Raw genomic sequence first — 15323 nt, 5'->3', positions numbered from 1 at the left:
TTTTATTTCTAAAGAAAATTTTCTCAAAATTTTATTTCTATAGAAAATTTTGTCAAAATTTTATTTCTCTAGAAAATTTTGTCAAAATTTTTTTTCTTAAACATTTTTTTTTTTTCTTAAAATTTTATTTCTATAGAAAATTTGGTAAAAATTTTATTTCTAAAGAAAATTTTCTCAAATTTTATTTCTATAGAAAATTTTCTCGAAAATTTATTTCTATAGAAATTTTTGTCAAAATTTTATTTCTAAAGAAAATTCAAAATTGTAATTCTATAGAAATTTTATTTCCGTAGAAAGTTTTTTAAATATTTTATTTATGTAGAAAATTTTCTCACAATTTTATTTCTCTAGAAAATTTTGTCAAAATTTTATTTCTATAGAAAATTGTGTCAAAATTTTATTTCTAAGAAAATTTTGTCAACATTTTATTTCTATAGAAAAAATAAATAAAGTGTAGTCAAAATTTTATTTCTTTAGAAAATTTTGTAAAATATTTATTTCTATAGAAAATTTTTTCAAATTTTAATTTTTATAGAAAATTTAGAGACAATTTTATTTATATAAAAAATTTTGTCAAAATTTTATTACTATAATTTTTTTTTCAAAGTTGTATTTCTGTAAAAAAAAAGTTTGTTTTGTTTATATTTAAATTTCCTGTTGCCCTGTGTATCCCCTTATGGGTAGCAAAATTGTTATGCTATTACATTTTATTATTTTTCTGGGTTACTTTCTCTTAGCCATGGTAACAAGTTTATAGTAAAAGTGTTACCATGATGTTTTTATCTACCTTCAGGCTTTAAAGATAACACACACCAGCAGCCAATGGAGAGAGAGACTAAACAAAACTAATCACCAGAATTGCAACGACCAGGTTGCCACTGGTCCTGCTTTCTACTGCTCCAACAGTTGCACAGTATTGACCAGAGCTACGTTTCTATAGTTGGTTTGTCCATACAGGTCTTTGCTACTGCTACTAAAACCAAAGCAGAAAAAAGTCGAAAAGCCATTTACCTTAAAGACTTAGTGGGTGTAGAGGACCTTTTATGGCACTTATTGGATGGGAGTTTATCATAGGTGGAGTTCTCCTACTGCAACAATTAATAGGACGGACATTGTGTACCTCAAATTAAGAAGCTCCCCTAGTCACAGAGTAGCAGAATAATCTTAAATGTTTTTTGAACTATAAAACACGTAATATCTTAATGAAATACTATCTATTTGCTATGATAGAGTAAAACCTGAGGGGATAGAGAGAGGGGGAGAAATAATGAACAAGGGGGAAAACAAGAGAATTTAACAGATGGTGGCCTTAGTAAAAGTAATTAAAACTTTCTCTAGATGATTAGAGGATAAAATATTAGGTGTATAATAGAGAAAGAGCAAAACAAAATGAATTTAAAAAAATATATCTTTTGTTATATGGGGCAACAGGAATAACAAAAGGTTAGGAAGCATAGGAAGCGCTTGATTACCCTGTGTGTGTTTTTATTGAAAAACTATCTTTAATGTTAAATTAAAATGTTTTTTTGTTTTACTTATATACTTACCATTTTATTGCTAAATACTCCATAGACACATTTTTCATTTTTAGGTTTTGTTATACATTTTATTCATAAATTCAATTTATAGAATTATATATTAAAATAAAAAAGAAAAACAACGTATATTATACAATTAAATAAAACAACAAAAATATTTTAATAATAATTACAAAATTTAAAATGAAAAAAATACAATTTTTCTTATTCTCTTAAAATGCACTTATTTTGTGGTTTTTTTAATTCGAAAATATTTAGTTTTGCTTTAATTTCTATTGGCTAGTTTCGTTTCGTTTATTTTTTGACCTCTACCAAGGCTCCGTCTTTATTCTTCATGACTTGGGCATAGGCGGCAGCATTTTTGTAGTTAATCGGTCCATAATGTTGACTTTCTAAATCGGCATAAATGAATTCATCATCGAAAATTTGAGTATTCAAAGGCTACAAAAAAGAAAATAAAAAAGGAGAAAAAAACAGAACACATATATTAAATTAATTATATAATATAATTATTAGTTATAATATGTAAATAAAATATAAAAAAATGTTTTATTAGTATTATATATTTAAAAGCTTAACTACAAGTTTCGGGTTTTTAAAATGGTAGACCCCGCCCAATACTGTTATTGGCATTCCAAAATTGGAATGGCTTGCATTACCAGCTGTAAACTGTATATTAACCGATTTTACCATTTTACATCCATCGACAAGTTGTGGGTCCAAAGGCGAGTTGATGATAAAGTTTTATAGTTAATATTTGGACGGGAATGAGGTCCTTTGTATGGTCCTTAAAATGTTTAACCCTCTAATGTCGAATTTTGCCGTTCGGTGGCATTCGTTAAGAAAGGTAAAATGTGGGACTACAGAATGAAAAGTTCATGGGTATATTTGCCATAAGCATACCTCAAGATATAATAACACCACAGTTGATGGTGCTGAAGCTGTTGCTATAGCCCTTTAGGATGACAATGCCATTTGGTTATAGTGACAAATTAGGATTCTAACAATGCCAACAAAAATGGCATTACCTTTAGTAAGCCCAGCAAAAACGAACTGTTGCAGTTTTTACCTTAAACACAAGAACACTGAGTTACAATATTTTATTTTTTTGTTTTGGTTGGAGAGATCATTGATGTTAGTTAGACATTTCTAAAATGTTCCAAACCTGGTTAGCATACCACTAAAACTATAGAAAATTTTGTCAAAATGTTATTTCTATAAAAAATTTTGTGAAAATTGTATTTCTATAGAAAATTTTTTAAAAATTTTATTTATATATAGATTTTTTTTCCAAATTTTATTTCTACAGGATATTTTGTCAAAATTTTATTTATATATACACGGATGAAAAAGAATGTTTTTCATATGTTTGGCTATAAACATTATATGTTTGGAACACAAATTTTTAAACACAATATTTTTGAGTGCAAGCATATAATGTTCATAAACTAGCATAACATGTTTGGGACATATATGTTAATATGTTAGAACATATTATGTTTGGGACATAAAATGTTTGTAAATATAATATGCTTGGATGCAAACATATATTAATTTAGAAATAGCCTATAAACATATATGTGTTTAGTAGCTTGGAGCGCTATTTAACAGGGAGCGATATTGAATTAAGTTGGTGGTTGTTGCTTGTTATTACAAAATTAACATTTTATTTTTCCTTGGGCAATTGATCAGCTACTTCTTTGATCCCTACAAACTGTGTGGTCCGCTGTTCGAATCCCCGTCCGGCAAAAGGTAAAATTAAAATAAAAATAAAAAAATCATAAAATTGAATAATTTCTTCTACAATGTTTGTATTACAGAAAAAGGGGCTAAGAACTAAAAAATCTCGTGGAAGTGAGAAAGATGTCGGGGAATATACAATTGGGCAGAAACAAAATTTTGAGCATTCAGGTCGAAAACCTATGTTGTTAGCACCTATATTACCTGTTTATTTTCATAATTCATTATGATTGTAAATATATAAATAAATAAATAAAATTTTGAGCACAATATTGTTTGGGAGAATTTTTTTAAGCATATAATATTTTTGGGTGCAAAATGCTTCCAAACATATTATATGGTCACATAATAACATATTGTTTTATGGAAGACAACATTATTGAATTTGGATGCAAAAATACAAAATGTTTGGAACTTAGACTACCCAAACATATATTGTTTAGACCAATATGCTCTCAAACATATTATATATTGGTAGAGATCAAACATATAAATGTTTGGGCAATACCCAAAAATGTATATGCTTGAAGCAAAATATGTTTGGGAGTATATGTTACAGAAGCGATTTTTTGTGAGGGTGTAGACAATTTTGTCAAAAATTTTTTTTCTTAAGGAAATTTTGTCAAACTTGTATTTCTATGGAAAATTTTTTTCAAAATTTTATTTCTTAAAGAAATTTTGTCAAACTTGTTTTCTATGGAAAATTTTTTCAAAATTTTATTTATATAGAAAATTTTTTAAAAAATTTATTTATATATAGAAATTTTTTCAAAATTTAATTTATATATAGAAAATTTTGTCAAAATTTTATTTCTATAGAAAATTTTATCAAAATTTTATTTCTATAGAATATTTTGTCAAAATTGTATTTCTATAAAAATTTTTGCCAAAATTTTATTTATTTATAGACAATTTTGTCAACATTTTATTTCTTAAGGAAATGTTCTCAAAATTGTATTTCTATGGAAAATTTTGTCAAAATTTTTATTTCTATAGAAAAGTTTGTCAACATTTTATTTCTTAAGGAAATTTTGTCAAAGTTTTATTTCTATATAAAATTTTGTGAAAATTTTATTTCTATAGAATATTTTGTCAAAATTTTATTTCTATAGAAAATTTTGCCAAAATTTTATTTATATATAGACAATTTTGTCAACATTTTATTTCTTAAGGAAATTTTCTCAAAATTGTATTTCTATAGAAAATTTTGTCAAAATTTTTATTTCTATAGAAAAATTTGTCAAGATTTTATTTCTTAAGGAAATTTTGTCAAAATTTTATTTCTACATAAAATTTTATTTCTATGGAAAATTTTATCAAAATTTTATTTCTATAGAAAATTTTATCAAAATTGTATTTCTATAGAAAATTATGTCAAAAATTTTTTTTATATATAGACAATTTTGTCAACATTTTATTTCTTAAGGAAATTTTCTCAAAATTGTATTTGTATGGCAAATTTTGTCAACATTTTATTTCTTAAGGAAATTTTGTCAAACTTGTATTTCTATGGAATTTTTTTCAAAATGTTATTTCTATAGAAAATTTTTTCAAAAATTTATTTATATATAGAAAATTTTTTCAAAATTTTATTTATATATAGAAAATTTTGTCAAAATTTTATTTCTATAGACAATTTTATCAAAATTTTATTTATATATAGACAATTTGGTCAAAATTTTATTTCTATGGAAATTTTCTCAAAATTGTATTTCTATGGAAAATTTTGTAAAAATTTTTATTTCTATAGAAAAGTTTGTCAACATTTTATTTCTTAAGGAAATTTTGTCAAAATTTTATTTCTATAGAAAATTTTGTAAAAATTTTATTTCTATAGAAAATTTTGTAAACATTTTATTTCTAAAGAAAATGTAGTCAATATTTGATTTCTAGAGAAAATTTTGTCAAAATTTTAATTCTATAGAAATTTTGTAAATATTTTATTTCTGTAGATAATTTTGTAAATATTTTATTTCTGTAGAAAATTTTGTCAAAATTTTATTTCTATAGAAAATTTTTCTCAAAATTTTAATTCTATAGAAAATTTTGTCAAAATTTTATTTCCATAGAAAATTTTTTAAAAATTTTATTTAAATATAGAAAATTTTGCCAAATTTTATTTCTGTAGAAAATTTTGTCAAAATTTTATTTCTATAGAAAATTTTGTAAAAACTTTATTTCTATAGAAAATTTTCTCAAAATTTTTTTCTATAGGAAATTTTGTCAAAATGTTATTTCTATAGAAAATTTTGTCAAAATTTTATTTCTATGGAAAATTCGTTAAGAAAGGAAGCTTTTAGTGACTTGCCATAAGACAACAAAAATGATGTAAATAACCACAATAAATTTGGTTAAAACTCTGCAAGATACTTTTCAGCGTATAGCTGATTTTTTTCTATACCCCCTACCATAGGGAGGTACATTAACTTTACCCCACACCATAGAATGGTGATGGGGGTATTCTAAGTTTGTCATTCCGTTTGTAACACATCGAAATATCGACTTCCGTCTACATAAAGAATGTATTCTATTCTAGATCAGCGAGAATTTCTAAGACCATATAGTCATGTCTGTCTGTCTGTTGTAATCACGCTACAGTCTTCATTAATGAAGGTATCATGCCGAAATTTTGCACATACTGGTCTTTTGTCGGCAGGCAGGTCCATATTTATATACAGCCGCCATGCTAACCGTCACCCTATTTGGGGTCTTGAGCTTCTAGACATTCCAGTTTTTATTCGTTTAGCCTGAATTTAAAAATCCAGAGAGATTTTGGGTGCGTAAAGGAGTCTGACGAATATGGTGTCACATTTGGTCCACATTTTGATATAGCCCCATTTCCTGCGAATAAAATTCGTATCGTTTTCACCACATGTGCGTTTCATTAACGGATCGTTTTGAAACGTGAACGACGTTCATAATTTTCTCTATGGGTGTATATGAAGCACTCAAAAAAGTCACCAGCAATACTGAGAGGAGATAATCTAGCGATGAAAAACTTTTTGGTGTTTTAGTCGAAATTGGGATTCAATCCATGATCCTTCGTATGTATCGTGGGCATGCACCACAATTGTACCTCGATAGCTCCCAAAGGTAATGTTAAGCAATTTTTAGATGCCCTGTTATTAGATTGTTATTAGAATTTTGTCAGCTCAAAAACTCAGTGGATCATCATACCATTTCAGAAACCCTTGTTTTAAAGATTAGTAAAAAGCATACTTACATGTTTCAAATTATTTTGGATTTCAAAGAACACTCGAAAAAAAATATTAGTAATTTTCTTCAAAGGCATGATTAATAAGTCACATGCAAAGTTAATAATTTATAAAACTGTCGTGCTTTATTAGAAATTACACACATACAAAAATGTACAAAAAATTAAAAATTTATACAACAAATATTAGACGTATGACAACATAAAGAAAAACTCTTAACAAAACAAAAAAAAAAAAAAACTAACGCCAGATATATGAAGATATGATTTAATGAGCCATGGCGAAAAGAGCAAAACATAAAAATCCAGTAATTTCACAACGAATATAGAGGTTTTCACCAAAGTTAAGAAAATTTTTAAACTTTGCAAGTTTTGTTTTTTTGGAAAGAACCCATGACAGTTTATAAATTATTAACTTTAGATTTTTTTTTATAAAAAATAGAAAATATTTTACCGTGCTTTTCTTTTTAAGCTAATTTTCTTAAAATAATTTTTTTTTAATTTTTAAAATAAATTTTCTATATAAAATTACCTTTTTTCGTTTACATAGAAATTCTCGTTTTTATTTTTTTAAAAAATGCTTTTTGTTCGTTCGTATTCTTTTTTGTTTTTTGACAATTTTCGATTTAAAAATAGTAGGAATTAAAAAATATAGGTATTGCTGCCTTTGTACGGATCCACAAAATCTTGCTAAGAAAAATTGGAAAAATAATTATGTTTTAAGTTTAATGTAGTATGCATAAGAAAAATGCCTATGATGATAATTTTTTGGCTTGCTTGAGGGTAATGAGTAAGAAAGAGAGTTTTAAGCAATAGATTTTGTTTAGCATTCAATTCTTTGGATGTTAAAAAAATAAATAAATCTCTTTAGTCGGCCGGGGTTTTAGTCGAAATTTTTGACAAACGAATTGCTCTTTTGTCTATTAGGTATTTTCTTTAAGAGCAAATAAACTTGGTATTATGACAAGCCTTTGCGACGATTGTCTCTAAACTACTTTATTGGTTTTTAAAGAAAAATTTTTATTGTGAAAAAAAAAAAAACAAATAAAACTTCATCTGTCTAAAATGTTTGCTCTCAGAAAAGAAAACTCTTCTTTGAGTGCACCTAGTTTAGTTCAGAATAATGGATACTGGCAGAAATTTTAACGAAATATTGGATTAACATTTTTATACCCTCCACCATAGGATGGGGGTATATTAACTTTGTCATTCCGTTTGTAACACATCGAAATATTACTCTAAGACCCCATAAAGTATATATATTCTGGGTCGTGGTGAAATTCTGAGTCGATCTGAACATGTCCGTCCGTCCGTCCGTCTGTTGAAATCACGCTAACTTCCGAACGAAACAAGCTATCGACTTGAAACTTGGCACAAGTAGTTGTTATTGATGTAGGTCGGATGGTATTGCAACTGGGCCATATCGGTCCACTTTTACGTATAGCCCCCATATAACGGACCCCCAAATTTGGCTTGCGAGGCCTCTAAGAGAAGCAAATTTCATCCGATCCGGCTGAAATTTGGTACATGATGTTTGTATATGGTCTCTAACAACCATGCAAAAATTGGTCCACATCGGTCCATAATTATATATAGCCCCCATATAAACCGATCCCCCGATCCATTATTATAAATAGCCCCCATATAAACCGATCCCGAGATTTGGTTTTGGGGCCTCTTGGAGGAGCAAATTTCATCCGAGTGAGTTGAAATTTGTGGATGACAGTCTTTCGTAGAAGTTTCTACGCAATCCATGGTGGAGGGTACATAAGATTCGGCCTGGCCGAACTTACGGCCGTATATACTTGTTATAAAATTATTTCTATAGAAAATTTTTTCAAAATGTTATTTCCATAGAAAATTTTATGAGTCGATCTAAGCATGTCCGTCCCTCCTTCCGTCTGTTGAAATCACGCTAACTTCCGAACGAAACAAGCTAACGACTTGAAACTTGACACAAGTAGTTGTTATTGATGTAGGTCGGATGGTATTGCAAATGGGCCATATCGGTCCACATTTACGTATAGCCCCCATATAAACGGACCCTCAGATTTGGCTTGCTTAGCCTCTAAGAAAAGCTTATTTCATCCGATCCGGCGAAATTTGGTACATGGTTTTGGTATATGGTCTCTAAAAACCATGCCAAAATTGGTCCACATCGGTCCACATCGGTCCGTAATTATATATAGCCCCCATATAAACCGATCCCCAGATTTGGCTTGCGGAGCCTCTAAGAGAAGCAAATTTCATCCGATCCGGCTGAAATTTGGTACATGGTGTTAGTATACGGTATCTAACAACCATGCCAAAATTGGTCCACATCGGTCCATAATTATATATAGCCCCCATATAAACCGATCCCCCGATTTGGCTTGCGGAGCCTCCAAGAGAAGCGAATTTCATCCGATCTGGCTGAAATTTGGTAACTGGTATTGGTATATGGTCTCCAACAACCATGCAAAAATTGGTCCAAATCGGTCCATAATTATATATAGCCCCCATATAACCCGATCTCCAGATTTGACCTTCGGAGCCTCTTGGAGGAGCAAAATTCATCCGATCCGGTTCAAATTTGGTACGTGGTGTGAGTATATGGTCTCTAACATCCATGCAAAAATTGGTCCACATCGGTTCACAATTATATATAGGCCCCATATAAACCAATCCCCAGATTTGACCTCCGTAGCCTCTTGGAGGAGCAAAATTCGTCCGATCCGGTTCAAATTTGGAACGTAGTGTTAGTATATGGCCGCTAACAACCATACCAAAATTGGTCCATATCGGTCTATAGTTATATATAGCCGATCTCCAATCACACAAAAATTGGTCCATATCGGTTCATAATTACGGTTGCCACTCGAGCCAAAAATAATCTACCAAAATTTCTATAGAAACTTTTGTCAAAATTTTATTTCCATAGAAAATTGTGTCAAAGTTTTATTTCTATGGGAAAGTTTGTTAACATTTTATGTCTATAGAATATTTTGTTAAAATTTGATTTTTATAGAAAATTTTGTCAAAATTTTATTTCTATAGAAAAGTTTGTCAAAATTTTATTTCTATAGAAAATTTTGTTAAAATTTTATTTCTATAGAATATTTTGTAAAAATTTTAATTTCTATAGAAAAGTTTATCAAACTGAATTATATACGTATTTAGTCGGTCTTTTTTGATTTAATATATACCACGTATGGACTTACTTCCAATTTAGAAGACGGTGTTAGGAGCTTTTAAGATACCTTGCCATTGGCAAGCGTTACCGCAACTCAAGTAATTCGATTGTGGATGGCAGTGTTTAGAAGAAGTTTCTACGCAATCCATGGTGGAGTGAACATAAGCTTCGGCCTGGCCGAACTTACGGCCGTATATACTTGTTTTTTTCTTTTGTTCTTTTGAATAAATTAACCAAACCAAAATCATTGTTACTACCAGCCAGTTTTTTGTCCTTGGAAAAATTCCTTAAGAAATAAATTTCATAGTTAGTTTGTCAAAATGTTCGTTTAATAGAAACGAAACTTTTCATTGCGTAAGATAAAAAAATATTACAAAAACTTCAATTGATATTGGGTTATATTGATCGCTCCGATTATTTCGGTCTTTATATTACCATACACTGACAAAAATGTCGTCTATACAAAGAGTTTTTGTCCTTAAAATACAAATTTTTCAATGAAGCCGTTTTGCCCTTGGAGCTAGGATTGAGTGATCAAACACCCGTGATGTTTGAAAGTCGGGTTTTATCGGACTTTTTTCTAAAACTGTTGGAAGGTGTTTTATGAAACAAATAACCGGTTCAACCGATTTCGCTAAAAGCTCGCAATTTTGAAAGGAATATATAATTTATTGTCACAAAAAATCAGCGGAAAAAATAATTAAAATACCCAGATGTACACATTTACTTACACAGAAAAAAAAATTCTGGAAAATTTTTCCAATTAAAATTTTAATTAAGTTAAAAAAAATCAATTAAAAATTTAATTGAATGGAGATCTTCGTTTGTCTAAAAGTTCATTCGAGAGAAAAGTAAGTGGTGAAAGAAACATTTGTATCAGGGCAACGTTTTTTCAGTGCAGGTCATCAACTTTACTCTCATCAATGGGTGCTGTCCGAAACTATGTGTAGCTCAACGACCTCCATTGAAAGAAAATTTTTCTTTTCTGAAGAACGAAATTTTAGACAAACTAAGTTTTCTTTTGATGCTATTTAAAAAAATGTCTATTGAATTAAATAAAAGTCTTTAGATAAAATCGTTGCAACACTTGTCACGAATTTGGGTTTAGTTGCTCTTTAAGAAAATACTTTATAACAAAAGAGAATTTCGTTTGTTTAAAATTTCGTTTCCTGAGAAAAGTGTTTTTTTTTTTTGGGTATAGAGATGGTTTGAGAAGCCCAGAAATGTCACCGGTATTACTCAGAGACGAAAACATCCGCTGAAAAAATTTTTTTTTCGCTCGAAATTGGGATTGAACCCATGACCGCTTGTATGGAAGGCGGGATGTTATTACGTATTTGTTGTTAATAATTAGTTCTTAAAAACTATGCAAAAAGGCTTAATAAAATCTTGTTTAAAGCATTCGTTGCCTTGGTTGTTCCCAACAAAATTCTTTTTAGCCTCGAAGCTTAGGTTGGTTTTTATAAACAAAAGATATAAGCAAAATTGTTGATGTTTGTTTTTTTATGATTTTGGTATGTTTTTTTTTTTATTTATTTGTTAATAATTCAATCGTTTTTTTTTGTTTGCCTATTATCTATACAAAAAAGGCTTTAATTGGTTTTATACTAAAATAAATAAATAGAATAAATAAATAAATAGAAACTTATTGCCATAGATTACAAAACAATAAACACAATTAATTGCAACCATTATCTTAGATTATATTTTTGGGAGGGGTTTTTTTTGGTTTTTGCTTAAAACTTAAAACAAAAATTATATATCATAAAATTTTTATTTATATATAATCCTAAATATGATTTAACTTAACTTAGCCCTTCAAAAAGGTCACGGTAGGGGTGGCAGAAATGAATTCCAAGGATTTTTTTTTTGGTGGTGGTGGGGGGGAGGGGTTAAGGAATTTTGGGGAAGGGCTTTGAAATATACACAGACATATCTTTAATATCTCTAATATAATACATATACAAATACATAAAGAACAAAATTCATGTTTTTAACATACACATATGACTTAAGGGGGAGAGGGGGGAATGGTAGAAAGGGTCTTTAATGCAGGCTTTTTGAGCCTTATTTGTTTTTGGTTTTCAGGGAATGCATTTTGTTTTCTTTTTTGGTTTATGTTGAGTGTAAATTATCCTCTATATATATATCTAGGCTCCTTATAAAAGACAACTATTTTGATGGTCTATTTAATAGTTTATATTTTTTTTGGGGTTTTCATTTTTTTGTTGTTGAAATATTTCCTTTGTTTTAGTTTCCTTAGTTGTTAATATCATTTAAGTTGCTAACAAAACTTACAGTCATTTTTTTCAGATTTAATTCTTTTTTGTTTTTTGGTGATTTTTATATTTTTTGTGATTGTATAAACAAAATATAATCTATAATAATACTAATCGTTATATCTGTATTTTTATTAATAGTTAATAATAAAAATTTTGGTTTTGTTGTTGTTGTTTGTTTTTCAAGCTTTTGTTTGCTTAATTCTTTGTTGCATTAGGGTTATTGATTTGTTATTTTCCTTGTTTTAGTATTTTTTTTTAATTTTTTTAATATATATACAATTTTGTAATTCCTGTTTTGTAAATCAAGGGCTGTTTTTGTGATTTCTCTAGATTTGGACTTCTTGATGAGTTTGAGTTAGTTTGTATTTCACCTGGTTCCCTTGATTGTTATCAGAGGCCATTATTAGAGTTACCCTAGGTGAGTAATGGGATTTGGTTTTGGAAGTATCATCGAGGTCTGCTTCATCATCATCTATATCATCTTCACAAAATGAATAGCCCAAATCTTCATCATCGTCATCTTCAGGGGATTTTAGGGATTTATTTTGGGATTTTGCTTTTTGCAAAGAATGAAAAAGTTCCAATTGATGTAAGTTTTGACGACTGCCAGCCTGATTGGAACGCCATATCTCTGGCTGAGATTTGGTTAGAATTTCCAGAGCTTCCAAAGAGGCAGCAGGATTAAGAGATGTACTTTTTTGTGTACCACCTGAGAAAATCAATTTTCTTTGGGATTTTTGTTTTCCCTCCAAGGATTCTTTATCTTCCTCAGATGACTCCGAATTAGAGGGTTTGTAAATTTGACCCAATTGTTTTAGTTTTGAGTCTTGTTTGCCCATGGTTTGACCATTACTTTTCAAATTATCCTGCAAGGCCTTAATATGTTGGGGAGATTCTAAGGGAGGAGAATTTTTATTCAAATTCAATTTGAGAAAGGAAGTTTTCTTATTATCAACATTTAATTTGGTAGACCTATCATTGCTAGCAGTTATATAGGAGACCCCAAGATTTTCTAAGCTATGCCTAATCAAAGGTTTCTCGTTATCGGTTGGCGGAAAATTATTATTTTCCCCTAAAGAAGAAATGCCTCGATTAGGAGAATTGTGTTGCGAGGAAAATGTTTGTGAATCCCTGGAATTTTCATATCCCCCCTGGGAAGAGTTGCCATATCCCTCTATAGGATTTTCTTTTAATGGGCCTCCCTTCTCATTGTTCTTCAGATTTTTCGTTGAGAAAGGTAATCCTATTTCCATATCACCATAAAAACTTTGGTCCTCCCTATCTATGGATGGTGGCCCAGTTTTTGGCAATTCCGGAGGTTTTTCATTTGAATCTTGTCTAGCTACCACGGAAAGCTTTGTGAAATTTGTAAAATCTCCCGAATCCATAAACGTTTCCGCTTGTCTTTTAGGCGTTAGATTTCGTTCACTTGGCAAATCCATGGAATCTTCACTTTCTTCCGATGGTTGTATGGGCTTGAATGTCACCTCCTCATTTACCTGATAGGGACGAAATACTAAAGGACCTTTCTGTTGATAACTTTGATTTAAATGCCTATACTGGGGCTCCTCATTTGTCTGAGGCTCAGAGAGATTTTGAATTTGCTGCTGCATCCTTAATTGTTGCAATTTGCTCAAGTGGTGGCCGGCCACAGTTTGTGTTGGCTGGAAATGGAAGCTATGATATTTACGCAAGGGTAACCTAACAGGACGGCCAATACAAGTGGCCAAGGTCTCACCGGAATGACATTGATTAGGTTCCCTTTCAGCAATGGTCATGGGCAATTTTGGGCTATTTGATTGTTCGGAGGACCGGGTGGCTAGTAGAGGATGATGATGTGGATGATGGGTTTGGTGTAATGACCTATTTCCATTCCCAGACTCATCAAAATGTCCATCACCACCAACATCAGCATCACCATTCGCTGGCCTTTCAAATGATTGGTTGTCATTGCATTTCATGGAGTACATTTGGCCAGCAGTGGGAATTCCAGTAGCCTTGAATCCCCGCACATTTTCAGAATTAGTCTCCTGCTGATGGTGGCTACGTTGATGATCATAAAACGGCGTTCTGTCATTAGAGTTTGACAGAGGGTTGCCCATTTCATTGTCAATTCTGGCAGAAATGTTGCTGACTCCATTGCTACCACTTTGAATAGTTTTGTTGTAAAACATTAGCATTTGTTGTTGATGATGTGTGTGGCCGACGAGTGATTGTGACCGTTGGACATTGGCGTTGAGATTTTTTGACCCATTGCGGAGGCATTGTTGTAGACCAATTTGCTTAGACTGCTGTTGCTCTGGCTGCTGTTTAAATTGTTGTGATTTTGCAGCGACACATGCTGGTGATTTGTTGGTTGCTGGTGGGACTGCTGCTGCTGCTGTTGCTGCTGGTGGGGGTGGTTTTGCCTTGCCCGTGTTCGGGGATTTGGGGCAATAATTGTTGGCTTGCCTGTCCCCACTGTGGGTAGCAAGATATTGCTGCAATTGTCGCCACTGTAGCCGTTCGTTAATGTCTTTGATATGTGCGTAGGGGTCGCTGATAGTCTGTCGTCGAAATTTCTTAGTACAGGCGGTGGAGGTGGTGGCGGAAGGTTTTGTTGCTAAAAATGGATTGTGGGCAAGAGGGCGTTTATTAAGCTGTTTGGTTAGTTATTCGCATTCGTAGTTTGTGAGGGCGGTTTTAACAGAAAAGCAGCCATAAAAAGTAGTGCAACACGCATTAACAAAAAAAAAATGAGATTCACATGCAGGTATATAAAGCCAAGTAAACCGAACATGAAATGAAAATATTAAAAGAAATAAATTTTGTTTTTTAATAAAAAAAAAATAGATAAATAAATTTGATAAAAAAAAATTGTAAATAATATAATTAAAAAAATATTTTTAAGGTAAAATCTATTCCTTTTTCAAAGAGACTTGAGGAATTTTCTGTTGATATTTTTGAAAGAAAATGATTGGTTCCATTGGTGCCGGGAATTAGGTGCAGGTCCTAAATCCATCAGAGTTTGAATTTAGGGAGATAAACTACTTTTGAATTTACGGAGATATAAACAACTTTTCGTTGAATTTTTTGAAATTAATTGCTTGGTTCAAATCGGCCATTGTATGATGTTCTCTTGATTGTTGTCATAGGCCATTATTAGAGTTACTCTAGATGAGTAATGGGATTTGGTTTTCGAAAAATTATCTAAGTCTTCTTCATCATCTATATCATCTTCACAGAAGGAATAACCCAAATTCATTCATCATTTTGGAATTTTATGGATTTAGTTTTAGGAAAAAATGAGAAAATCCGATTGATGTAAGTTTTGAGGACTACCAGCCTGATTGGAACGCCATATCACTGGCTGGGATTTGGTTAATATTTCCGGAGAT

General features: G+C 30.5%; 1 protein-coding gene across 11 annotated transcripts in view; it reads right to left on the bottom strand.

Moving 5' to 3' along the window:
• Positions 1-1577: 1577 nt before the first annotated feature.
• Positions 1578-15323, bottom strand: part of nrm (neuromusculin) — an 837985-nt gene continuing 824239 nt past the window's right edge. For 6 of the 11 annotated variants that reach the window (XM_075308254.1, XM_075308261.1, XM_075308257.1 and 3 more), the window contains one exon: positions 11234-14585. In XM_075308254.1, coding sequence (XP_075164369.1) covers positions 12273-14585 — 2313 coding nt within the window. In that variant the 3' untranslated portion in view covers positions 11234-12272. Of the gene's footprint in view, positions 1980-7024; positions 7183-11232; positions 14586-15323 lie in introns of those variants that run through there. The other 5 variants (XM_075308262.1, XM_075308263.1, XR_012722287.1 and 2 more) reach the window with 4 other exon arrangements.

The sequence above is a fragment of the Haematobia irritans genome, chromosome 4 (assembly GCF_050003625.1).
Source record: "Haematobia irritans isolate KBUSLIRL chromosome 4, ASM5000362v1, whole genome shotgun sequence".
NCBI classification, from domain to species: domain Eukaryota; kingdom Metazoa; phylum Arthropoda; class Insecta; order Diptera; family Muscidae; genus Haematobia; species Haematobia irritans.
The sequence above is the reverse complement of the archived record's forward strand: the minus strand, read 5'-3'. Positions and strand labels throughout refer to the sequence as shown.